Source organism: Anguilla rostrata, chromosome 1 (genome assembly GCF_018555375.3).
Source record: "Anguilla rostrata isolate EN2019 chromosome 1, ASM1855537v3, whole genome shotgun sequence".
Lineage (NCBI taxonomy): Eukaryota > Metazoa > Chordata > Actinopteri > Anguilliformes > Anguillidae > Anguilla > Anguilla rostrata.
In genome coordinates this window covers 54,670,072-54,696,170 of record NC_057933.1, presented here as the reverse complement: position 1 = coordinate 54,696,170, position 26,099 = coordinate 54,670,072, and the positions used below count along the sequence as shown (strand labels likewise).

The 26,099-nt window shown below is 49.7% G+C and overlaps 1 protein-coding gene across 1 annotated transcript in view; it reads right to left on the bottom strand.

The window, feature by feature from the left end:
* The window catches only part of ascc3 (activating signal cointegrator 1 complex subunit 3), a 236,487-nt gene that overhangs the window by 130,608 nt on the left and 79,780 nt on the right, over positions 1-26,099 (bottom strand). Inside the window, exon 11 of the mRNA XM_064344119.1 lies at positions 8,850-9,014. Within this exon, the coding sequence (XP_064200189.1) occupies positions 8,850-9,014 (165 nt within the window). The remainder of the gene's footprint in view (positions 1-8,849; positions 9,015-26,099) is intronic.

The following is a 26,099-nucleotide window of genomic DNA, read 5'->3' as shown; positions in this document are numbered from 1 at the left end:
TTTTAATTCACATTTGAATAATATCAGTGAAATAAACACAGTATGCTCCCTTTTTGTGTTATCGGTGTTTGTTACATTTGGTTACTTAGGTTGGTTTTCTCGCTGAACATTTCCTGATTTCAGTGCACAGGAGACTCACCTTCTGCAAGACGTCCTAATATGGGTTGTGGTCACCTTAACCTTTCTTAATTATTTAGTGAGCAAATATTAATGTGGGCAAATGTGAATCTGTGTGTGCACATATGCACGTGCACTGAAATGTGTGCGGAAACACAGTGTGTGTGTGTGTTTAAATCAGTGCTGTGGCTGTGTAGCAGTTAGGTTACACAAATGCACATACAGTACACAAACCCACTGACACACGCACACACACACACACACACACACACATACACAATTCTATAAGATCAAAGAAAACCAATCCAAGATTTACAACAAAGAAGCCAAAATCATTCTTTAACTAAAATTAATATTCTTTAAATGCGAACCAGGCCAACTAAGACAAAATGAATACAGCACATGAGAACAGATATGTCAATCATGTGGACGAGGCCGGTTCATGCAGCGGGAGGACCGGGCCGAGCGCAGACTCGCGCCGCTCGCCCTCCCCGCTAACGCAGCTCCGGCGGCCGGGCCGCGGCGGTAATGCAGCGGCTGCGTTAATGAGGGAATTTTAAACAGCCTCCGGGTCGCCCCGTTCCAGATCACACGGGGGCGTCCCGGGAGGCCGGAGCGCTCCTGCCAAAAACAGACCGAGAGCGCATCAGGAGAGAGCCCGCCAGCCAGCCAATCGCCTCCGCCCCTAGCCCCATTCACCCCGACCGCCCAATCACAGAGAGGCCCCGCTCTGAGCCGGTGTGTGCTCACGATCACGCATCACCATGCCAAAACACCCCTACAGCACAGCCAAATGATCAGACCCAAAACTGCTTCCCCGTGTGATTATACCAAGATATGTTTCTCTTCATAATGATATTTATTAAAATAAGAAAGATGAGAAACGTTATACAAATAAAATGAACACTGCCTTTTGAAGCACTACTGTATACCTCAGTCTTAACATTGTTAATACTAATGAAAAACACAACAGGATCCAATTGTGAACTGAACCTGCCAACTGCGCAGCTGTGATTCAAATGTCAAAATGTCAAAATCAAAGCGAAGACCCTTCTGCCTAAAGGGGATTGCATACACATAGCAGTAAAGCAGTTTGTTTCACACTTTTTTAAACCCCGTGCAACCTTACTCTGTGAATCCTGCTCGACACGCACTCATCCTCACAGCCTGCTCGTGGAATGGTACACACCTTTTACCTTTCTGATAGCGCGGTTGCCGTGGAGACCAAAAGACAGGAGATAATGCCGCAAGATGTGGCTTCGAGCACGTGTGTAGTGTGCTTCAGTATTCTTAATCAAATTAATAAGCGCACCACCTTGTTAAAAATAAAAAAGAAAAAAAAAAGCTTTACAACAGCAATGAATAATAAACACTGAACAGCGTGCTTTTTGCTTCACTGCGAGTGAGTGAATTGCTGATGTAATTCTGAACAAAAAAATATCCTTCGTTCTTCAAAATAAGAGTCACACGGGCGTGAGACATAACACCATGTTTCAGGCCCAGCAGATAACAGCCATTTTAACAGTCCAGCGCCACCTGTCTGTAAAATATCTGCGCAGTAACGTATGCAGATTCCCCCGCGAGGCTTACAGATCGATGTCAGAGGTGTGCTTTTTCACCACAGCAGCACAAGCAGAACCAACTCCTGCCACATCCAAGCATCTGATACTACTATTGCTGAAAATAAAACATGTAGCTGAAGGCTTTTACACTGAGGAAGAGAGATGGTACTTAAACAGTATCTCTCACTCCAATTCGCTTTAATGAGATATTTATACAGGCAAGCCAATCATTTCAAATAATGTATGCACACAAACACCAATGCACACAGCCAGACATGCACATACACACACGGGCACACGCGCACACACGCACACACACATGCAGAGACACACACACAGACACACACACACACACAAACACGCACAGCACACACAGACACATACACAGACACACACACACAGACACACACACACACACACACAAACACATAAACACGCACAGCACACACAGACAGACACACACACACATACAGACACACAGACACATAAAACACGCACAGCACACACAGACACACACACTCGTATCCTTCTTTAAGCAGCGGCGGGGCTATGAAACCTCACGAGCTACAAAATGAAGCACAAAAGTCCATTATGCATCTCCGACGTGAGCCCATCAAAGAGAACAATGCCTTATGACTCACATCACAAACCTGCGCTTTTCCGTCTGCGACTCTGCACCAGTGGGCAGCTCAATTTGCAAGCCCAAAAAGCCCATTCATTTCCAAGCAAATGCAAAAGCTAAAAATAAATAAAAACGGTCCGGATGATGTCTGGTGCGGAGTCACCTGATATATTCATGTTTCCGTGTTGGCAGGACAGCAAAGAGGCCTTTTTATCTATCAGCGAGGCAGGCCATACAGTTATGCAAAACAGGCTGAGCCTAGCCTACGGGGCACAATTTGAGAAATACCAACTACATCCCCCACAACCCCCAACCCTAACTGTTGCTGCATTTGATTTTAGTGACATAAACAGACAGGGGCAGTGTTCAACAGCAATGACAGAAGCTTCTGGAATAGTACCTGTCGCTGTTTGGCAGCTTATACTGTTCTTCCATACATGCATTTTGCTTGTTTCATGTTTTATTTTGCACAGGACAGTCCTTTCTCCCACATTATGCTCATACCTTATTGATTAATTTGGCAGTTTTTTCTCTGCTGATCTCCAGAGGCTGGATTAGTGCTTACTTTGCTCCAGTAAATAAATGCAAACTTTTAAAGGCGAGAGAACCTTCAAAGACACACACACGTCGCCTTGGCTACTGTTTTGCATACGCGGCGTCCGTCATTAAAGCACAGAGCACCGAAAAGCCATTTCTGCTTTGTTATGCATACCTCCCCCCCCACCGCGACAACTCCGCAACTTTTCCCTGTGCAGTACACTGGAAAGAGTTCCTGCCACGGGCTTTCAGCTACAAAGACAGTGTCTTTCCTCCCTGCCTTCAAATGTCATGAGAAATGATTGTGATATCATACTTCTTTCTGCTCATGAATTCACTTTGAAACGTTAATTTGAATGTTACACCACGACAGCACGTTCTATAATAAAACGATATTCAAATGAACCACAGGTAAAAAAATATCTATATATTTTCAACAGACAAAAGACTGATTTTTACATCAATATTTGGGCACAAAGCAGGCCCCCTTCTCCCCAGAGCTTTATGTCCACACTTTAAGGTCTGGGGATTTTAAATGGGGTTTTTTTTTTCTTTTTTGTGGAAAGAGCAAACAAGCAGTACTGTAAACAGGCCTTCCCATTTAATATTTGAGGTTTACGTGTGTGTGTGCGTGTATGTGCATGCGTGCATGCCTGTGCATATGTGCGTGCATGCCTGTGTGTGTGTGTGTGTGTGTGTGTGTGTGTGCATGTGAGTGTGTGTGTGTGTGTGTGCACGTGCATGAGAGACACATTTGTGTTGTAAAAGGGAAGAAAAGCATTCCTGAAAAGCTTCCCTGCTACTTCCACGAGGCGAAATGCGAAGGCTTCAAGTCCTTGGTATCAGGGTCAATTCCTCCTCATTTCATTTTCATTTATTTTTTACTGAGCTTTTTTTTGTGCTGATGCGTGCTCTTGTAGCAGTCCAGGGCCCTGAACGAGCCTTGACCAGCAGCAGAAGCATTTACCCCACCCTCCCCACCCCCGTCCCTTGTCCCCCCTCCCCTCTCCCCTCAGGGCAGCCCTACCTCTGGCTCAGGAGAGGCGGCTATCAGAGAAGCGCATATTTATGATATCACATACCACCCCTCCACGGGCTTCTGCGGGGACGTGTCCTGTTTTAGCTTCATGAAGGCCATTAGCAGCATCGCATGCAGATTTCATGCAAATGGAGGCGCAGGGAGAAAATGTCGCTCAGGCTGAGAAGCGAAAGTGCGGGCTTCATCTGAGCTCTTCCCCGTCCTTTTATAAAAGAGCCGGCGGAGCCCGTGTGATACTAATGATGTACCGACAGCGGGGAGCGGTCCTACAGGAAGACCGGCAGCTCTGAGACAACGCCGCCGCCGCCCGCACGGAGAGACGGAGGGAGGCGGAAACAGTCTGCGCAAAACGGACACATCAATGGCGACGAGGAGGCATTCATCTTCAGCGGAGGGGATAAAATCAGGATGCGTTCCCTCTAGGTAGTCTGCGAGCTGCTAAACATTTCACCGCAGAGGAGGAGTTTTTTTTGTCTCTTTCTCACGGTTTGGGACAGACGGTACGGTGCGTCTCTGTCTGTCTGTCTCTCAGTTTGGGACAGACGGTACGGTGCGTCTCTGTCTCTCTCTCTCTGGCGGTTTGGGACAGACTGTACGGTGCGTCTCTGTCTGTCTCTCTCTGGCGGTTTGGGACAGACTGTACGGTGCGTCTCTGTCTGTCTGTCTCTGGCGGTTTGGGACAGACTGTACGGTGCGTCTCTGTCTGTCTCTCTCTGGCGGTTTGGGACAGACTGTACGGTGCGTCTCTGTCTGTCTCTGGCGTTTTGGGACAGACTGTACGGTGCGTCTCTGTCTGTCTCTCTCTGGCGGTTTGGGACAGACTGTACGGTGCGTCTCTGTCTGTCTCTGTCAGTTTGGGACAAACTGTACGGTGCGTCTCTGCCTCTCTCAGTGTGGGACAGACTGTACGGTGCGTCTCTGTCTGTCTCTCTCTGGCGGTTTGGGACAGACTGTACGGTGCGTCTCTGTCTGTCTCTCTGGCGGTTTGGGACAGACTGTACGGTGCGTCTCTGTCTGTCTCTCTCTGGCGTTTGGGACAGACTGTACGGTGCGTCTCTGTCTGTCTCTCTCTGGCGGTTTGGGACAGACTGTACGGTGCGTCTCTGTCTGTCTCTCTCTGGCGGTTTGGGACAGACTGTACGGTGCGTCTCTGTCTGTCTCTCTCTGGCGGTTTGGGACAGACTGTACGGTGCGTCTCTGTCTGTCTCTCTCTGGCGGTTTGGGACAGACTGTACGGTGCGTCTCTGTCTGTCTGTCTCTGGCGGTTTGGGACAGACTGTACGGTGCGTCTCTGTCTGTCTCTCTCTGGCGGTTTGGGACAGACTGTACGGTGCGTCTCTGTCTGTCTCTCTCTGGCGGTTTGGGACAGACTGTACGGTGCGTCTTGCCTCTTCTCTCTGGCGGTTTGGGACAGACTGTACGGTGCGTCTCTGTCTGTCTCTCTCTGGCGGTTTGGGACAGACTGTACGGTGCGTCTCTGTCTGTCTCTCTGGCGGTTTGGGACAGCCTGTACGGTGCGTCTCTGTCTGTCTCTCTCACAGTTTGGGACAGACTGTACGGTGCGTCTCTGTCTGTCTCTCTCTGGCGGTTTGGGACAGACTGTACGGTGCGTCTCTGTCTGTCTCTCTCTGGCGGTTTGGGACAGACTGTACGGTGCGTCTCTGTCTCTCTCTCTCTGGCGGTTTGGGACAGACTGTACGGTGCGTCTCTGTCTGTCTCTCTCTGGCGGTTTGGGACAGACTGTACGGTGCGTCTCTGTCTGTCTCTCTCTGGCGGTTTGGGACAGACTGTACGGTGCGTCTCTGTCTGTCTCTCTCTGGCGGTTTGGGACAGACTGTACGGTGCGTCTCTGTCTCTCAGTGTGGGACAGACTGTACGGTGCGTCTGTCTCTCTCAGTGTGGGACAGACTGTACGGTGCGTCTCTGTCTGTCTCTCTCAGCGTTTGGGACAGACTGTACGGTGCGTCTCTGTCTCTCTCTCGGCGGTTTGGGACAGACTGTACGGTGCGTCTCTGTCTCTCTCTCTGGCGGTTTGGGACAGACTGTACGGTGCATCTCTGTCTGTCTCTCAGTTTGGGACAGACTGTACGGTGCGTCTCTGTCTGTCTCTCTGTGGCAGTTTGGGACAGACTGTACGGTGCGTCTCTGTCTCTCTCTGGCGGTTTGGGACAGACTGTACGGTGCGTCTCTGTCTGTCTCTCTCTGGCGGTTTGGGACAGACGGTACGGTGCGTCTCTGTCTGTCTCTCTCTGGCGGTTTGGGACAGACGGTACGGTGCGTCTCTGTCTGTCTCTCTCTGGCGGTTTGGGACAGACTGTACGGTGCGTCTCTGTCTGTCTCTCTCTGGCGGTTTGGGACAGACTGTACGGTGCGTCTCTGTCTGTCTCTCTCTGGCGGTTTGGGACAGACTGTACGGTGCGTCTCTGTCTGTCTCTCTCAGTTTGGGACAGACTGTACGGTGCGTCTCTGTCTGTCTCTCTCAGTTTGGGACAGACTGTACGGTGCGTCTCTCTGTCTCTCTCTGGCGGTTTGGGACAGACTGTACGGTGCGTCTCTGTCTGTCTCTCTGGCGGTTTGGGACAGACGGTACGGTGCGTCTCTCTGTCTCTCTCTGGCGGTTTGGGACAGACGGTACGGTGCGTCTCTCTGTCTCTCTCTGGCGGTTTGGGACAGACTGTACGGTGCGTCTCTGTCTGTCTCTCTGGCGGTTTGGGACAGACGGTACGGTGCGTCTCTCTGTCTCTCTCTGGCGGTTTGGGACAGACGGTACGGTGCGTCTCTCTGTCTCTCTCTGGCGGTTTGGGACAGACGGTACGGTGCGTCTCTCTGTCTCTCTCTGGCGGTTTGGGACAGACGGTACGGTGCGTCTGTCTCTCTCAGTGTGGAGCAGGGGAGGCCTGGACGGAGCCCTTACTGAAGCGATATCAGTTAAGGCTTCACACAAATAGGCTGAAGCGAGTAAACAGCGGTCGCGTGTCGGGACCGCTTTTCAATTACCCGCCGGTTAACCCCGGGGAAAGGTCCCGGCGCTCCCAGAAAAACTCTCCCGCTCGCCACCTGTCCTCCATCTCTCTCGCCCATCTACGCCCCCCCCCTCCCCATCGCTCCCTCTCTCCCTCCCTCCCTCCCTCCTGTCCTTTTCCGCTCTCCTTCCCTCGCGGCGCTGATAAAGGCGGTGTAAAGCGGGCGGAGTCTTATTTACGTGGACGGCGGGGCCGCGCGCTGCGGGTTCCGTCTCGCTTCCCGGCGCTGGTCTGGCCGTGGGCGAGCGACGGCCCGGCCGGCGGAGGCGGCGGTAAGTAAACTCGCGGCTGAAAGATGGGCCGCGCGGGAGAGGGGAGGGGAGCGAGCGGCGGGAGACCGCACCCCCTCGCCCGTCCTCAGTCAGGCGCACGCTCTTCATTCGGGGGGGGGGGGGTACAGGGATGTTAATGCGCGGTAAATCCCGCCGCCCGCGCTGAATAACAATGCGTGTAAAGGGATGCTGTAAAAGCTCATCGCTCAACTCCACAATCATTATGACAGCTGAGGGGGGGGGGGGGGGGTCTGCAGCTGCCACTAGCGCACACCGCTGTGAGCGCCACTGAGCACGTTTCCGCACGCGCCCTGTCTGTGTGCGTTTCCGCACGCGCCCAGTCTGTGTGCGTTTCCGCACGCGCCCTGTCTGTGTGCGTTTCCGCACGCGCCCTGTCTGTGTGCGTTTCCGCACGCGCCCAGTCTGTGTGCGTTTCCGCACGCGCCCAGTCTGTGTGCGTTTGTGTGCTGCACGTACCTGTGTGTGTCTGTGTGTTCATGTCCTCTGAGTGTGTGTGTGTGTCTGTGTGTGTGCGTGTGCGCACGTGAGTGAGCTCATGTTCTACGTGTGTGTCCTCCTGTGTGTGCTCCTGTTAAGTGTGTGTGTGTATGAGTGTGCATGTGTGTGTCTGTGTGTGCGCGTACGCTCAGTTGCGTGTGTGCGTGTGTCTGTGTGTGTGTACACGCTCATGTTGCGTGTGTGTGTGTGTGTGTGTGTACGCTCATGTTGCATGTGTGCGTGTGTGTGTGTATGCGCCTGTATGCTGAACCCAAATACTCCACATATGAAATAACTGCCATTGACTGGCACATGAGAACTCAACCTTAATCAGCCATTCCCAGAATGCTGTTCCATTTTGCCCCCCCCGCCCACCCCCCTTTGACTGACAGCTGACTGGCGCTCATCGCCGCGGTAACAGGGATGCCGGATTGCGGGGGGACGGTGACTCCGCTCTCCCCGCCTGGCGGGATTTGCATAATGGCGCTAATATCCGAAACGCCCCGCCTGATTCCGGCGCGGGGCGCTGCCAATCTTCATCAGGCCCGCTCCTGCCGCCGCATGCTAAACCCCAGCTTTCCGCAGGCACCGGCACCGCCGAGCTCTCGCCCCGCCCGGAGAAGCCAGACCTGGCCGGGACGTTCCGAAAATAAACAGGGACGCGGCGTGTGGATGGACCGGAGACGTGCTCCTAAAACAACCCGCTCTTTCATGCGCATGTGAGAGTCCGCCATGCTGAATAAGCATCGCTGAGCAGCTACTTTTACTCAGTCTGAAACAGGAAGCTGTTGGGTGTTCTTCATGAAGAGCATTTCTGTGCACATAATAAAAGTGGGTGTTTATTGTCCGAGTGACATCAGTGCACAAGTGCAAAACTCCTGGTATGGGCTGGCGTAACCCAAACACATGCATGACATCACTCAGGTGTATGAATGAAGCCCTTGCAGTGAATGCATAATGTCACTCAGGTGTAATGACTGTCCTGTTATAGGCTCATTGTGTATGCATGATGTCAGTCAGGTGCTTGTATGACATCATTCAGGTGTATATTTGAAGCCGTTGTATTGTATACACAATGTTACTCAGGCATATGGATGACACACCCCAGGTGTACTCTGGCGCATGAAAGACGTCACCTCTGAATTTCGGGGCATAGATGACATCACGTGGGCGACTCACCTGGCGCAGCGTCCGGGCCACCAGGCTCTCCAGCACGGGGCCTCTGTCCTCGTGGAGGAGGTGCACCTCGTCCAGAATGAGCAGCCGCACGATCTGGCTCAGCGCCACGTCCCCCACGCTCTTCCTGGTCACCACGTCCCACTTCTCCGGCGTGGTCACCAGCATCTGCACCAGAGAGCCAGAGAACATGGGGTCAGCGCCGCACACAGACACACAGACGGACGGATGGACAGACACACAGACGGACGGATGGACAGACACACAGACGGACGGAAAGAAAGACAGACAGACACACAGACAGACTAGAGACAGCTATAGGCATTCAGGGTCATGAGAACCCGGTAATACACAGACGGGGGTGGGGGGGTGAAGTCCACAGAAAATGGAGGACTCCGTGTAAAAAGCTTTCGGAGTGCACTTGGCCTCCTCAGTGAGATTCAGTAACAGCTGGATGAACAGACTTTTTTTTTCCTGGGCTCAGCTCTTTCAAATTTGAAAGTTTTTTAGTTCAGTGAGTCTGGATCACCGTTTGAAATGAGCCCAGAATAATGAATTTGTCTGTGTAAATAATGGAAGGGCCTCTAATGCAGGCCTAATTCAGAGTTTTTTTTGGGTAATGTACGACGCAGAGCACCGAGCGCACGGGGTCTCTGCGGGGCGTTTGTCCCATTTTGCCGTGCTATTGGACCCCGGGTTTCAGAGCCACAAATAGCAATCAGCCCACCGGCGCTTTCCACATATTTTATCCACATTCGGCTAGACGCGGCCGCTTGCCTTCTCCTGCGATGCGCTGGCTGACAGGTGAGACTTCCCCGAGGCGCTGACCGAGGAACGCACAACCGGCGTCCTCAAAAGTACCCGAGAGCCGGAGAGAGAGTCAGACACGAGAGAGATTCAGACACGAGAGAGTCAGAGCGAGAGTCAGACCAAGAGAGTCAGAGAGAGTCAGACAGAGAGAGTCAGAGCAGAGAGTCAGAGAGAGTCAGACAGGAGAGAGTCAGAGCTAGAGAGTCGGAGTGAGAGAGAGTCAGAGAGAGAGTCAGAGCGAGAGAGAGTCAGACAAGAGAGAGTCAGAGAGAGAGTCAGACACGAGAGAGTCAGAGAGAGAGAGAGTCAGACACGAGAGTGTCAGAGCGAGAGAGAGTCAGAGAAGAGAGAGTCAGAGCGAGAGAGATCACGAGAGAGAGAGAGTCAGAGCGAGAGAGTCAGAGAGAGAGAGTCAGAGCTAGAGAGTCGGCAAGAGAGTCAGAGCGAGAGAGTCAGAGAGAGTCAGACATGAGAGTCAGAGCGAGAGAGAGTCAGACGAGAGTCCGACGAGAGAGAGTCAGAGCGAGAGAGTCAGAGAGAGAGAGTCAGAGCGAGAGAGTCAGAGAGAGAGAGTCAGAGCGAGAGATTCAGACACGAGAGAGTCGGAGAGAGAGATTCAGACACGAGAGAGTCAGAGAGAGAGTCAGAGAGAGAGTCAGAGCGAGAGATTCAGACACGAGAGAGTCAGAGAGAGAGTCAGAGAGAGAGTCAGAGCGAGAGTCAGAGCGAGAGATTCAGACACGAGAGAGTCAGAGCAGGCCAGAGACCGCTCGGGTCGTCCGCAGCGCCGTGGCCGGAGAGAGAAGACGGCGTCTCGATGATCGCGGGCGGACGCGGCGACCGACGATCCGTCAGCGCGAGAGAAAAGCCCGTCATCTTTAGGGCTTTTTCCATTTATAAGACGAGGACAGCTCAATAAAGCCAGTCCGGGGCTCCTGGCAGAGGCCGCAGCGCTTTACAAAGGCGGCGGAAAGCTACGGCCGCGGTAAGCGCGGCAGACAACGGAATCAATTTCGGAGCGCGGAGCGTCCCCCTCGGACGCCGGCCGTTTATTTCCCGCGTTTCATCCCGCCGAACAATTCATTACCGGGACGAGCCCAGTGCCGCCGCAAGCGATTCCCCGGACGCTCCCGCGCCGCCGCCGCCGTCGTTTGTGCGAAATCTCGTCCGCCGCGCGTTTGGAGAAACGCAAATCTCCAGGGTCGCGGCAGCAATCTGTAACCGAATCTGTTTCTCAAATCTGGGCTGAAGAGACTTCATCAAAAAACAGCAGTTCCACATTAACACTGTAATGCAGCACTCCCAATCACGCGGGTATTCAGAAGCACACCGATGGTACACACAAATCACATTATTAATACTCTCTTAATGATACTGCAACCTACACGCGCACTCACACACACACACACACACAGATATACATGTGTATCACATTATTAATACTCTCTTAATGATACTGCAACCTACAAGCGCACACACACACACACACACACAGATATACACATGTATCACATTATTAATACTCTTAATTATACTCGACCTACGTGCTCTCTCACACACACACACACACACACACAGATATACACATGTATCACATTATTAATACTCTTAATTATACTGCGACCTACGTGCTCTCTCACACACACACACACACAGATATACACATGTATCACATTATTAATACTCTCATAATTATACTGCAACCTGCGCACTCACACACACACGCACACACACACACAGATATACACATGTATCACATTATTAATACTCTCATAATTATACTGCAACCTACGCACTCACACACACACACACACACACACAGATATACACATGTATCACATTATTAATACTCTCAATTATACTGCAACCTACGTGCTCTCTCACACACACACACACACACACGTATCACATTATTAATACTCTCTTAATTATACTGCAACCTGCGCACTCACACACACACACACACACACACACACATGTATCACATTATTAATAAAAAATAATTAATATGCCTACACTTGACAATTGGTTTATTACAGTATGTTTTAACACAATGCCACCTTTTTTCAACTGGTATCTTTGCTTAATTTTTCTATCTATACAGGTTGTTCGTCTAAGCTATCATACGTACAATGTTGCAGGCACGGATTCCTAAATAAATACATGCAAATGTGAATGCATAACACAACCATCCAGCGCATACAAAACTGGAGCTTGTAACAGACTGCAATTTTTCAACAAAAAAAAAAAGAAAAAAAAGCGTGCTGTGTTTGTGGCTGATAAAGCAGGCCAGCGTATGACCACCGGCAGCGGGGCCTACTCTCCAGAGACAGGATCCCACACCGTGTGGAGGGGCCTGCAATGGGGCCCCACAGAAACCTTGCCACTCACCACGTGTTCTCAGGTGACCGCTCTGCCCGACCCAGCTTCCCCCTCTCTCTCTCCCTCTCTCCCGCTCTCTCTCTTACTCCCTCTCTCTCTCCCCTCTCCCTTACTCCCTCTCTCTCTCCCCTCTCTCCCCTCTCTCACTCACTCTCTCCCCCCCCCCTCTCACTCCCTCTCTCTCCCCCCTCCCTCTCACTCTCCCCCTCTCTCTCCCTCCCTCTGTCAGAGAGCTGTCCTGGCAGATGTATTTATTCAGACTTTGATCACCGGGGCTCTGGTGAGATCAATACGGCGGTGGCTGGGCGCGGGCCTCATCTCTCTGTTCTAATGAAAAGCAGGGCTCTGCAGATAGGACTGGCTGCGCGCATTAGCATGGAGATTCTTCTCGGGGGCCGGCTGATTGAATCTGCGCACTTTTCTGCAGTCTCTTTGAGTGGAGCATTAACGGCTCCGCTGCCAGGAAATCAATCGCTGGGCCCGCGGCCCACGTGCGTGCAATCACGCGCACGCGTCGCACACGCACACACTCTCGCACTATCGCACACGCTCTCGCACTATCACACACGCACAGCGCTCTGCATGTAAACACATGAGCTGTGGTTGCGGTTTGTAGGGAACCATCGTGCAGGCTTATGTAACACCGGTTTGTGTGTAATTATACTGAGTATTGTGTGGTAGCCATTTGTGTAGAACTCTGTGGAGGGGTACTGTGTAGTAGTGGTTTGTGTAGAACTCTGTGGAGGGTACTGTACAGTAGTGGTTTGTGTAGAACTCTGTGGAGTGTACTGTACAGTAGTGGTTTGTGTAAACCTGTGGGTGTAGTGTGTGTTTTGTAACTGAGTACTGTCGTAGTGCTTTGTGTAGAACTCTGTGGAGGGGTACTGTACAGTAGTGGTTTGTGTAGAACTGTAGGGAGGGGTGCTGTACAGTAGTGGTTTGTGTAGAACTCTGTGGAGTGTACTGTACAGTAGTGGTTTGTGTAGAACTGTAGGGAAGGGTGCTGTACAGTAGTGGTTTGTGTAGAACTCTGGAGTGTACTGTACAGTAGTGCTTTGTGTAGAACTCTGTGGAGTGTACTGTACAGTAGTGCTTTGTGTAGAACTCTGTGGAGTGTACTGTACAGTAGTGGTTTGTGTAGAACTCTGTGGAGTGTACTGTACAGTAGTGGTTTGTGTAGAACTCTGTGGAGTGTACTGTACAGTAGTGGTTTGTGTAGAACTCTGTGGAGTGTACTGTACAGTAGTGGTTTGTGTAGAACTCTGGAGTGTACTGTACAGTAGTGGTTTGTGTAGAACTCTGTGGAGTGTACTGTACAGTAGTGGTTTGTGTAGAACTCTGTGGAGTGTACTGTACAGTAGTGGTTTGTGTAGAACTCTGTGGAGTGACGTACAGTAGTTGTGTAGAACTCTGTGGTGTACTGTACTGTAGTGTTTGTGTAGAACTCTGTGGAGTGTACTGTACAGTAGTGGTTTGTGTAGAACTCTGTGATGTACTGTACAGTAGTGGTTTGTGTAGAACTGGAGTGTACTGTACAGTAGTGGTTTGTGTAGAACTCTGTGGAGTGTACTGTACTAGGGTTTGTGTAGAACTCTGTGGAGTGTACTGTGCAGTAGTGGTTTGTGTAGAACTCTGTGGAGTGTACAGTACAGTAGTGGTTTGTGTAGAACTCTGTGGAGTGTACTGTACAGTAGTGGTTTGTGTAGAACTCTGGAGGGGCACTGTGTGGTAGTCGTTTGCTTGTCGCTACGCTCCAGAAAGAAAATGGTTGAGTGGGTAATTCAATAGCCAGCGGCAGAGAAGGTAACTCCTGTATGAGTTTATTTATACGTATTGCTTATTAGCTTAATATTTACTATGGCCATTCATCAGCTAAAGGCATTTCTTTGGCAATATTCTTATGACCATGCAAATAAAACAGGGCAGCAGGCACATATGCGCAAGTGAAACTGCACAAACACACGCACAAATCAGCTTGAAAGCACGTGGGGAGTTGGCTGTGCTGAACGCAAAGGAAGGCTGAAATCTGCAGTACTAGCACAGGAAGAGGAGTCTACAATACTGAACGGGACACAGCAGCATGTCGGTTAAATCAGCTGTGATAGAATACATTTGTACTCCACCGGACTCATAAAACGATGAGATGAATTAACACTAAATATTTTTCAGTGAAAGAGGCAGCAGTTATTTAGCCCCAAAAGCTAACCTCCCCCTTCACCCAAACGAATCAGAAACCTCACTTACACCTCCACATTATAGCACACTCCCAGTCTCCCCCACACCACCCTGCCTACACTGCCCTCCCTCCCTATAGAAGGGGCTGCTCCCCTTGGCTCACCGTTAGCTTCCCGTGTTCCCTCCCATAACCTCAGACAGCAGGAGCCTCATACGCAGGCAGGCACAGCTGAGGGTGATCAGAATCACGCTCAAGCCCATTCTATAGGCACGGCCGGCTGAGCATTGGTGGAAGAGACCGTTTGGACACGGCTGCTGTGTGTGTGTGAGTGTGTGCGTGTGTGCGTGTGCGTGTGTGTGTGCGCTGGCTGGCTCTCCGCATCCCGTCCATTTCCTTTTGCGAGAGACAGCTGGACAGTTCCTTATTATCTCTGTTTTGAGGCAGAGTATTTTCACTTTCCTGCTATTTTGTTTCCGTGCTCCGCGGCAGAGGAATAAAAAAAAGAAAATGGCCGCCCACTCAGCACTCAGCACAGCAGTGGCGCCTGTCACTGCACCGCTGCGCTGCAGTCTACCTGCACACGCTCGTCTCCCACCTCCCCCTTCATCTGCCCATTCACATCCCACCATCCTTTCCCACCGCATCGGCCCATTATCCGGCTATACATATCCTTCTTTTGTATTTATCCATTCACTCTGCGCTACCTCCCCTACCTGTTCGTAGCTCTCCATTTCCAACTGTACCAATCTGTTCAGAACCCAACGCAGATGCTAATTGCGGCTATCTGTTCTTACGTCACCCACACGCTCTTATCTGTTCTTACGTCACCCACACGCTCTTATTTATCTGTTCTTACGTCACCCACACGCTCTTATTTATCTGTTCTTACGTCACCCACACGCTCTTATTTATCTGTTCTTACGTCACCCACGCGCTCTTATTTATCTGTTCATACGTCACCCACACGGTCTTATTTATCTGTTCATACCGAACCGCTCACTCCTTTCTTTTTCACCTGTTCTCACCCGTTTTTTTTTGCTCCGCCAGGACAGTCTCTCAGTCGCTTTAGGGCAATTAGGCGTCGTTTTATGGAGAAAATACAACAATGAATAATGGATGGTCCGACTGTTGTTTCCCGGCCTGTCTGCGCGCGCGAGCAGATCCCTGTTAAACACTCACTGTAAGAGGAGTTCATTAAATCCTCTCTAGTTTGCATTTAAATCAATCTGCGGCGCCATTAGAGACCGGCGCTTTTACAGAAAATAAGCGCGCGGCGCTAATTAGCCCACTGCTAATCTAAATGGAGGCTCTGTCTTTCTGGTGCCAGGCCAAAGTGCTTTCTGTAATTACCCAATCAGGAAAAAAGAGAAAGAAGTTACTAAAACCAGCACTTTCATATTGTTTTTTAAATTATGGATAGACTCAATCTCGGGTCATTTCTAATTCAGGATTCCGGTTTGTTTCTCATCTTTTTTTTTTTTTCCCCGCCCCTCGAAGAAATTGCCGGCGAACGGTGACACGGGGTTCCGGGGGGGGGTAATGGCCAGCGGGAGAAATAGCATTTATTAATGAGAGATATTTATTTATTAGTGAGGGAGAGGCAGCCGTTTCAAGGGCCAAATTTGGCTCAATGGGAGTTTTTGGAAAGAGGCTCTGCTGATAACAAGAAAGACTTGGACTTTTTTCACTTTTCCTCCACGGAGGAAAAGCAAAATGAAAATTGCGAGTGGCGGAAGAGGGAAAAAGGGCCAGAGCGGAGGCGCTGATGCGCGCGGTCGTGCGGAACGCTTAACACAAACCAGGGCGACCCCGGGGCCGGCGGCCGTACCTTACCGCGTAGTTACCCCCTCCGTCCCTCTGAAAGGCAGAGCCCGGGGTGGAGGCCCGCTCTCTTAATGCTGTTTGTTTTGAATCCGCTGAATAAGCTGGTATGCACTGGCTTGCGGGGCGGAGGGGAAAGTTGAGACGGCCCGCGAGGAGGCGCGGAGCTGTCAGGCGCGCGTCTCCCTCGTCACCGGCTGCTGCTTGACTGTGGTTGCCATGGCGACCGTCCCCGCCGCGGAAAGCGCCGGGTGGCTGGAGTGACGGCTTGTCAAGACAACGCCACAGACCGAGAGCCCACAATGCAAACTTTCCGGAAGTACTGCGTGTGTGTGTGTGTGTGTGTGTGTGCGCGCGAGTGTCGCTGTGCCTCTATGTTTGGGCGCTAAGAAAAGCCATGTGGAAAAAAAGAATTAAAAAAAAATGTTTTTAAAGTGTCATGTTGTTGTATGGTTATAACCCTAAGCCATGACCAGAACATTTTTAATGACTGTTTTCACATGATGAGGCAAGCAATAATTTGCTTAAGAGAGACTAAAAGCAGAGCAAATGCTTTGAAATGCAGCAGATGCTCATATCAGGTGGGCCGGACTCAGAGCTTGGAAAGAGGCTGGGTAAGGATGGCTGGGTAAGAATGGCAGCGAATGGCTGGGTAAGAATGGCTGGGTAAGAATGGAAGTGAATGGCTGGGTAAGAATGGCTAGATAAGAATGGCTGGGTAAGAATGGAAGCGAATGGCTGGGTAAGAATGGCAGCGAACGGCTGGGTAAGAATGGCAGCGAATGGCTGGGTAAGAATGGCAGCGAATGGCTGGGTAAGAATGGCTGGGTAAGAATGGCAGCGAATGGCTGGGTAAGAATGGCAGCGAATGGCTGGGTAAGAATGGCTGGGTAGAATGCAGGAATGGCTGGGTAAGATGGCAGGAATGGCTGGGTAAGAATGGCTGGGTAAGGATGGCTGGGTAAGAATGGCTGGGTAAGGATGGCTGGGTAAGGATGGCAGCGAATGGCTGGGTAAGAATGGCAGCGGGTGGGTAGAATGGGGATGGCTGGGTAAGGATGGCTGGGTAAGAATGGCAGCGAATGGCTGGGTAAGAATGGCAGCGAATGGCTGGGTAAGAATGGCTGGGTAAGGATGGCTGGGTAAGAATGGCTGGGTAAGAATGGCAGCGAAGGCTGGAAGATGGCTGGTAGTAGGTGGTAAGTATGGCTGGGTAAATGGCTGTAAGATGGCTGGGTAGAAGGCTAAGAATGGCGGGTAGATGGTGGTAGATGGCTGGGTAAGAATGGCTGGGTAAGAATGGCTGGGTAAGAATGGCTGGGTAAGGATGGCTGGGTAAGAATGGCTGGGTAAGAATGCTGGGAAGAATGCAGTGATGCGGGAAATGGCTGGTAGAAAGGAACACCTGTCAGCACTTGACTCAGTTCCCTCTGCGGTCCCCTCGCTTCTGCACAGATTGTCATCTTTTTATTGTATTAATATTTACATTAGGAGCCCGGAGCCAGTGGAAACAGACAGTAGCTGAGTGTAGGGAAGGAGCGGGGGCCAAGCTTCCGTATTACTGCACACCCCCCGCAGCAGTGCACATGCGCCCCTTCCAAACACCACGCTCAATTCAGCACGGGCTGCATGTGAGGCAAATACTGCATGCCAAAGCAGCAGCAAGAGCCAGAGCCTGGGGGAGGGAGGGGGCAGAAACAGAGCTCCATTAAGAAAGACAGAAGGATGAGCAAAGAGAGATTTCGCCAGACCATCTGAGAAGTCTGTGATCATGTGATTCAGAGTCTGCCCAATCAGCTCGGTGGAGGATTCTTCAACTGTGACATCACTGCGGCAAGACATTAAAATGAAAGGTTTTTTTTTGCCGGATTCTGAACGGTGAGAAATCATCCAGTGATGAGGGACGGGCCAAATGGAGTGGGGGTGGAGCTATGATGCATTTTCAGCAGACCAAAGACGTTTTTATGAGTTAGAGAACAATGCTTTCACCTGTTATGACAGGGACCTCAAACTGAAATCCTGGGGGTTTGCAGTGCTGATTTTTGGTGCTCCTCCAATAAAGTGCTTCATTTAAGTCATTGGTTGCATTAAGTCTGCGCATCTTTTTTCCAGGCCTAAACAGAGTGTGGACTGAAAGAAAACCCCTAAAAATCTGCAGACACCGTGGTCCTCCGGGCCAGGAGTTGAGAGCTCAGCATTATGGGACTCCATAACCTCCAGCTTCTGTCACTGGCTACACCCCCACCAAAACGGAGCACACTGATCTACGCAACTGTGGCCTCCCCCTTCCCCCTAACGATTCATCGCTTCCAACTCAGGAAAACAGGAAACGCGGAATTCATCAAGAAAACGAGCACCCAGAGGACTCCGGTTCTTCTTCAGACGAACGTCCTGGTAGCAGAGTGGTCGCAGAGAGACGGATTTCGGGCCTTTTATGATGAGAGAGAGGCGCCTCGTGGCAGCAGGAGGACGGGACGGGACGGAGCGGCGCTCTCAGAGCGGCCCGCGGGTTTCGGGAGCGCTCGTGCTGACAGAACAGCGCTCCTTCCATCTGCTCCCAGAAAAGAGAGTCAGGGCAGGAAAAACCCCAGACGCAAGCGAAATGCGTTCCTCTCCCCGGGCTCCTGTACCCGAGTCTAACTCAGCCTGCGACATGCATTTTCATTTGCTCGGCAATCTCCCCCCATTCCCTGCCGCTCGTCACAAAAGGACTGTTCGGCAAAACAAAAATGTCACATTTGCTTAATAAATTGAAATGCATGCAAGGAGCCCCGATCTGCTGGTTGCGATCACCGCTCGGAACGGCTCAAACGGGTTCGGGGCTCCCGCGTCGTTAGCCTAACACCCCAACCCCCCCACCCCCACCCGGCGTCCTCCCCTCCCGCAAAAGAATTATTTTGGCAGTGCAACAAGGATTATTATTACGCTCCTGTTCGAGTCACAGTGCTGCGATTTGCACAAATACAATCGTCAGGACGTGCCGGGTCGTATCGGTGCAGTAAAAGAAGGCCACGGGCCAGCCAATCGGCAGACTCGCTCAGCCACTCCTGCTCCCGTCCACACACTCACTCAACAATACAAAAAAAAAAAGAGAGTACTCTTTCTGGAACCTGAAATAGTATAAAGACAAAAAACAAAGAAAGAAAAAGCTGTTTGAATCATCCGGCTACCCTAGTCTCTCTAATCTCGAACCGTGAACTTAAAGTCAGGTCAGCTCAGGGCTGCTCACCAGTAAGCCCAGTGCATGGTTCCCCAACAGAGAGCGCTGTGGCTACATACAGCCAGGGCTGGGATTCAGGGCCCTCAGGTCCCTTAAAACTGCAGACCAATGCAAACTCTTCAGTCCAGGCTTTTTCCTAGTTTTCTCCTCCATCACATGATGACTACACAGAATACACAACACACACACAGGAAGAAAGAAAGAGATACCTATCTACATAAATATTTAAAAAAGTTTAAGAAACAATGGCAGCTACAATGTGTGTAACCAAATTATGTTCATGAATTCATTAAATCTTTTATTTTCCCATTACAGTAGCAGGACTGCAGTAATTAATGTTGAAATGGCGACAGTCTTCCCACGATTTGATACGTCCCTGTGTTTCATATACTCCTGTGCCAGAGCGCACTGGCAACAAGCACCACATGCTCACTTTGGCGGAAACTGGAGTAAAGGGAACGTGTGTTAATGGCAGAAAAAATACCAATGCGTTAGGCATTTAAAACGAGCACACTAAACAAATTATAACGCAGCGCTAAATTTATTTTGAAATTCAAGCCATGTATGTTAACTGTTCTCATAGTTACAAAATGCTTTAAGACAAATGATCTTTAAATGAGAAGAAAAGAACTGAACTCAGAACTCCTCTCTCTTTTGCTGGAAGTTGAGACCCCCAAAGCATTTGCCCTGCACCGTGCACCCAGCACCTACATGTAACAGCATAAATTTCGCCCTTCAGTTAAAGTTTAAAGCAGAAAATGTTTCCTGCTATTCACATCATTTAAAGTTCCTGTAACTTTATGTTTAAAGTCAAATTCCAGATAAGGAAAATTAGCTTCCGGCAATATAAATGACTGGCCTTCCTCAGATCATTAGGCTCCGCAATCTGCCATTTAAATCGCCTTTTCTCATTTTCCCCAGACTTCTTCATCCCCTTCTTTTTTACCCACTGGCAAGCAGGAATCCTAATTTTACTCCGGCCCGTTCCGACTGCATTCTGGGCCTGCCGATGACCCCCCTTCCCCCCCGGGCGACCGTCCGTTTCCCCCGCCCCGTCCGCAACGCGCCGTCGACGGGAAGCCCCAAAACACGCAGGCCTCGCTCGCAGTCAAGGAAACGGCACCGTGGAAACCTCGCTTATCCATCAGAGAGAAAAGCACAAAAAAAAAAAAAAAAACTTAAATATTGCTTATTCTCTGGACAACTGTAGAGTTTATGTTCAGCAGTTTTTCTTTTAGAACAGAAGCAGCCTAAATGCCCACAGAACCGCTGTAGCGATTGTCCAAATACGAAGATAAATGCCAGCAACAGCAGCACCCCGTACAGACTCCTCTGTGCCAGACAAACGACTGGGACACCACGGTGTCTTATTTAACACAGGGGCACAGAGGAGCACGAGCAGGATTTCACTCTGTGTTCTTCCTTCTTCTATTACTCTACAGACACTGCACAAAGCACATGTGAGCCAGGACAAGACACAGTACCTTATCAGCACACGGAAGACTAATGATACAGAACTGAATAAAGGGCTGGGCTGGGAGGCCTAGATACACCAAAAAATGATGTATTTGCTTTATTTGTTCATGAGGAAGAGGCACAGATAACCGGGATGAATAAAATATGTATGTCAGCGAATCAAAATGATATTTTTGGAAGTAAAATTAATTAAAATGAATTGACATGGAATGTTCTTGAATAGAAGCTCACTGAACAAGCACACCCATCTTGAACACATCTAAATCAGGACTGAGAACCAAAGACGTGCTGAATCCGATGATGACTTGAGGGGGAGTTGGCAATGGCAATGCTTAAAAGAAAAAAGAAAAAAAACTGAACAGAAGCAGAACAATTCTTTCCCTGAGTGTGCGCTTGCTGGTCATGTGACAAATGGCACTGACAGGTAGCAATCAAACTTTCTCTCTTTTTTTTTGTTCCCCAATTGAATTTCCTACTTTCCACTTACGTTCTCTGTCTCGTTCTTGCATGTCCTGCTATGATGGATGGATGAACGAAAGGAGGAAAAAGCTCGAAAAGTGGAAGTTAAGAGTTGCCAGCGTTGGTGGGGGGTGGGGGGGTAGTTTGAGAAAGATGAGGAAGGAGTGGGGGGGACAGGTCTATAAAAGCTCCAGCCCACTGCATCTATGCATGTTTATAAAAGCATCCGATTGTGGTGACTATATTTAAGGCCCTCTTGAGCTTGCCCAAAAAAAATAAAAAACTTGCCGTTGACAACGCACCGTGCCGCCTCAAGAGAAGACAGTCTACCCTCGCCAGCGAACAACAGAACAAAGAGACAGAGAGGGGGGGAGGAGAGGAAAAATAAAACCACGTCTGGCTCGTTAAGACTCTGAACCTTGGAGAGAAGCTGCTTGTGAGAAGCAGGGTAAGAGAAGGGACTCAGTCACCACAAGATGAACGGCTCTGAAGTAAGATTACTGATACTGTTAGCGGCCAAGAAAAGACTCAGGAGAACGTTTCTAAACAAGCTCTAAATCCAAACCGAAACAGACAAACTTGCTTCAGCCAATCAGATCCCAGGGTTCAATCTATCCCTAGTTAAATTTCCCACAATGCAGCAGGTAATCCAGCGACTCACCAGCCATTAAATATTCCGTTTGAGGTCCTTGAAAATGCAGCCTAGATGCAGAGCAATTCACCCCATCCTGCTCAAATGGTCTTTCCAACGTAAGGTATTGAAAATACACTGAGAAAGTAATTAGGATCTCTATGAATAAAATGAAAACAAAGGTAATTTTGCTCAATATTGTGATCACGGTTGTTTATCACAATTATGCATTGATTTTGTAAGCAAAACAGTTTTATTACACCTGAACATCTAAATCAACAGATAACTCCCTCATCTCCATGCATTCATCATGCTGAACTTTATGACGACCTTTAAGGCGGCTGAATAAATTAGCCGTGTTGCATTGTGGGGCTGACGCAACTTTAAAGCACCTTGCAGAGAGTTTGTTTCCAGTCAGCATCACCTGTTCTAATTCAGATGGAGTTCCAAATAGCGGATTACGATCCCTTTCAAGGAACTAGCTCTTTGCGTCCTGCTGCTTCAGACATGCGCTGTATCAATGGTGGATCCGCCTTCGCCTTTTCCAGCGTGTTTCAGATGCTACACAAAAGAAGACCTGCCGTGGCCTATAGCCACCGCAGCGCTCGCGTCTGACGCAGGAAAGCTGTACTCAGAGCATTCTCCAAACAACCCTGTGACCACTAACGTTGTGTCGTCAGAAAGACGCATCGGAGCTCTTCTGTCTCCTTTTATTGTTCGGCAATGACTAAAATGAGTGACTTTTGGATCCCCTTTGACAATAATTTTCTTAAAATGAGTGAAATGATGAAAGCAGACATTACGTGCAGCGCAGTTCCATTCTGTAATGACGCACTGAAATAAAAAATAAATAAAAAAATTGCTAACAGCAATATACAGAAGTCCACTTTCCTCCAGCTTCCTCCCACAGAAACACAGGGACATCAAGGGCGTGCTAAGCTTGTTATGGTTCTTATCACTACAATGGCAAAACCTAGCAGTACCTAGAGCACCTCAGCACAGAAAGAACTGATTAATACAGGAATCATCAAGGGTGATAGTCCTTATCAGCCATGAATGTAGATAGAGGCGACCTTTTTAGACCCCTGTGCGTTTCACCATTACACAGAAAAAGGGGGCGGGACCAAAAGTCCCTTATAAAAAACATCATGTCTGAAAGGTCTATTCACGTTAGAGGAGGGGAGAGTGGACCACTCAAGTGTCACATGCTTTTCTCTGCCCATACAAGGGATTGCAGACCCCGCCCCCTCTCAGTATAATGCAGTGCTTGCTTTGATACAGCAGAGCAGGCACTCTAACAATGCGCCGATATCACAGGCAATCACCACTCATTAAACGCGCAGCTTGAGTTAGCAGGTTTCAAGAGAAGAAAAATCCTGAGCACCGACAGCAAAGTCAACAAAAAGTCGTTGCAATCCGCCCGTATCGCCGAAGAAGCCAATTATTTACTTTAAAACATTTTCTCCGGCTATGATGGGGAAGAAAAAAAACGCCATGCACACGGCGACTGGAAAGGCTAAACGCATTTGAACGGGTCAGCAAATCTCCCAGCTCTCCGGTGCCATTTAGATCCCAATCTCCAGGATTTAGGGGATTTTCCACCAGGGAAAAAAAAACGGGGCCCGCAAACACCCCCCTCCCCCCCGCCCCGTCTCTCTGGGCGACGCGCACAGGGCCTGGCATGCGAGGGGCGGGGGGGCCTGGCAGGGAGGGGCGGGGGGGCAGGGAGGGGCGGGGGGGCCTGGCAGGGAGGGGGCGGGGGGGGCCTGGCAGGGAGGGGCGAGGGGGGCCTGGCAGGAAGGGGCGAGGGGGGCCTGCCCTCGCCTTCCCTTCGTAGCGGGCCTGCGTACGAGTCTACAGCGCTTAACAATCTCTCCCGCAGAAACGCGAGCGGGAGACAGCAGCGGGAGCCAGACATGAAAGGGGAAGAGGAAAAACAGAGAGGTTACGCTCAGGACCGTCTCTTTGAAACTAATTAGAGCGCATTCTCCGCTCGCGCCGGCAGGGCTGCCTGAGAAACGCCCGCCCCACCCCACGCTCCCGCTCAGAAAAATGAGCTTCATTCATTTCCTCTCTTTCTTTTCCTCGCCCGATACCTGATAACATTTAAATTTTAATGCACCTCTTTCGAGATTACCTGAGGTCGGCCTCATTTCAAGCATGTACTTTGCTCACACACTCCCTCTCTATTTTGCTCACACACTCACTCTGTATCTCATCGCTCTCCACCTACAGCTATATTTTCTGCTATGCAAAAGTAAACGTGTACTTACGCACACACACACATACAAACAAACACACACACATATACACTCACGCACTCACGCACACACACATACATACATATACACTCACGCACGCACACACACGCGCGCACACACACATACATACACAAACACACATACATACACACGCACGCACACACACATACACAAACAAACACACATATACACTCACGCACGCACACACACATACACAAACAAACACACATACATACATATACACTCACGTACTCACGCACGCACACACACACACGTACATACACAAACACACATACATATACACTCACGCACTCACGCACGCACACACACACACATACATACACAAACACACATACATATACACTCACGCACGCACACACGCACACATACACCTACAGCTATATTTTCTGCTATGCAAAAGTAAACGTGTACTCACGCACACACACACACACAAACAAACACACACACATATACACTCACGCACGCACACACACATATACAAACAAACACACATACATACATATACACGCACGCACACACGCACGCACATTAGTCAGGACCCACAGACCATTGTGCGGTAACACTGAAGTAGCGCTGCAGTCACACCGTGGATACGCCGCGGTTACGCTGTGACCGTTGTCTGGGAGACGACAGCCCATAAAGGAGGAATGTCCTTTTCCTTGACTGTTAATGCCTTAGTGTGAAATTGCCACAATGGGAGTAAAGGCAATTGGTGAAAAGAAACAGTCTTAAAGAAGTGATTTGTTTATCACATTTGTGACATTTTTGTTATGAAACCCTCGTTAAGTGTATATAGTTTGGATAAAAAGCCATAAAATCCAATTCAGTTACTTGAAAGGAAAGTGATGCCGATGGGCTAGCCCTCCTTAAAACAACAAATTACAAACTCACCTTACAGACTCAGCCAAACAAAACAATTAAAAAGCAGGCTCCAGCCAATCAGCAGTTCGTTTTTGGCCTCCATTGACACGTACTCTAAGAGCAATTTAGTTTAGAAAACACTCCAGCGTTTACTAGAGTACTCTCCACCCTGTGCTCTGGGGCTCTCTGATATTTCTAACCCTGCAATATCCTGTCCTTTCACACCTGAAGGTGTTAAAGTAACATTTGCGTGAATATTTCAAAGGGTCTGAATTACCTCGACTCTTTTAAGTAGCTAATAACTGCTCTGGCACTTGAACTGCGCAGCTAGGAACCCGCCGTACAGCGGCGATAAGACAAATCACACAATACTTCAAGCCGAATTATGCAAAGTCTCCGTTTTACCAGGAGATAATGTACCTGACGAAGGGTGTGAGAAAAAAAGCGACCGGCGCGGTCTGAGGAGATGACCCCAGCGGAGAGCTGCGAGCCATCATTACCGCTCTAGGAAATCACTCCCAAAAAAAAAGCAAAAAGAAAATGAAAAAGGTTAAAGAAATTGCAAGCTTGACTTGCCAGGAAGGGGAACGACACTGCGTGCCATGTGTTCACGAGAGGCCGTCCGTGGTCATCATCCAGTCACACATACATCCACTAACTATTCGGCAGTTTGAGCCATAGTTTGCAATGGCACTTGAATGGATGTGGCTTTCCCATCATTTTGAACATAAAACATAGTTCATTACCTGTGTTGTTTTTTATTATTATTTTATAAAGCCTTTTTGCTGATCTTCATATCTTTGATCAAGGGATCAAAGGTAACAGATGAGTGTGTGTGCATGCGTGTGTGTGTATGTGTGCATGCGTGTGTGTGTGCATGCGTGTGTGTGTCTTTCATTATAACAAGCTTCTGTGAGACCCCCATAATTTACACCCCATTGCTGAACAAATGGACTAAGCTGCATGGGGAGAGGAAGACAGGAGGAAGAAAGAGTGGAAAGGCCAGGCCAGGCCTCTTCATAAGGTGCACTTTAGCACAGAGAGACAGAGTGCAGCGCGGCGCGTCTGGAGTCACTGCGCTGCACTCTCCCTGCTTCCCACAGTCCATCAGATGACACAATCCATCAGCGACTTC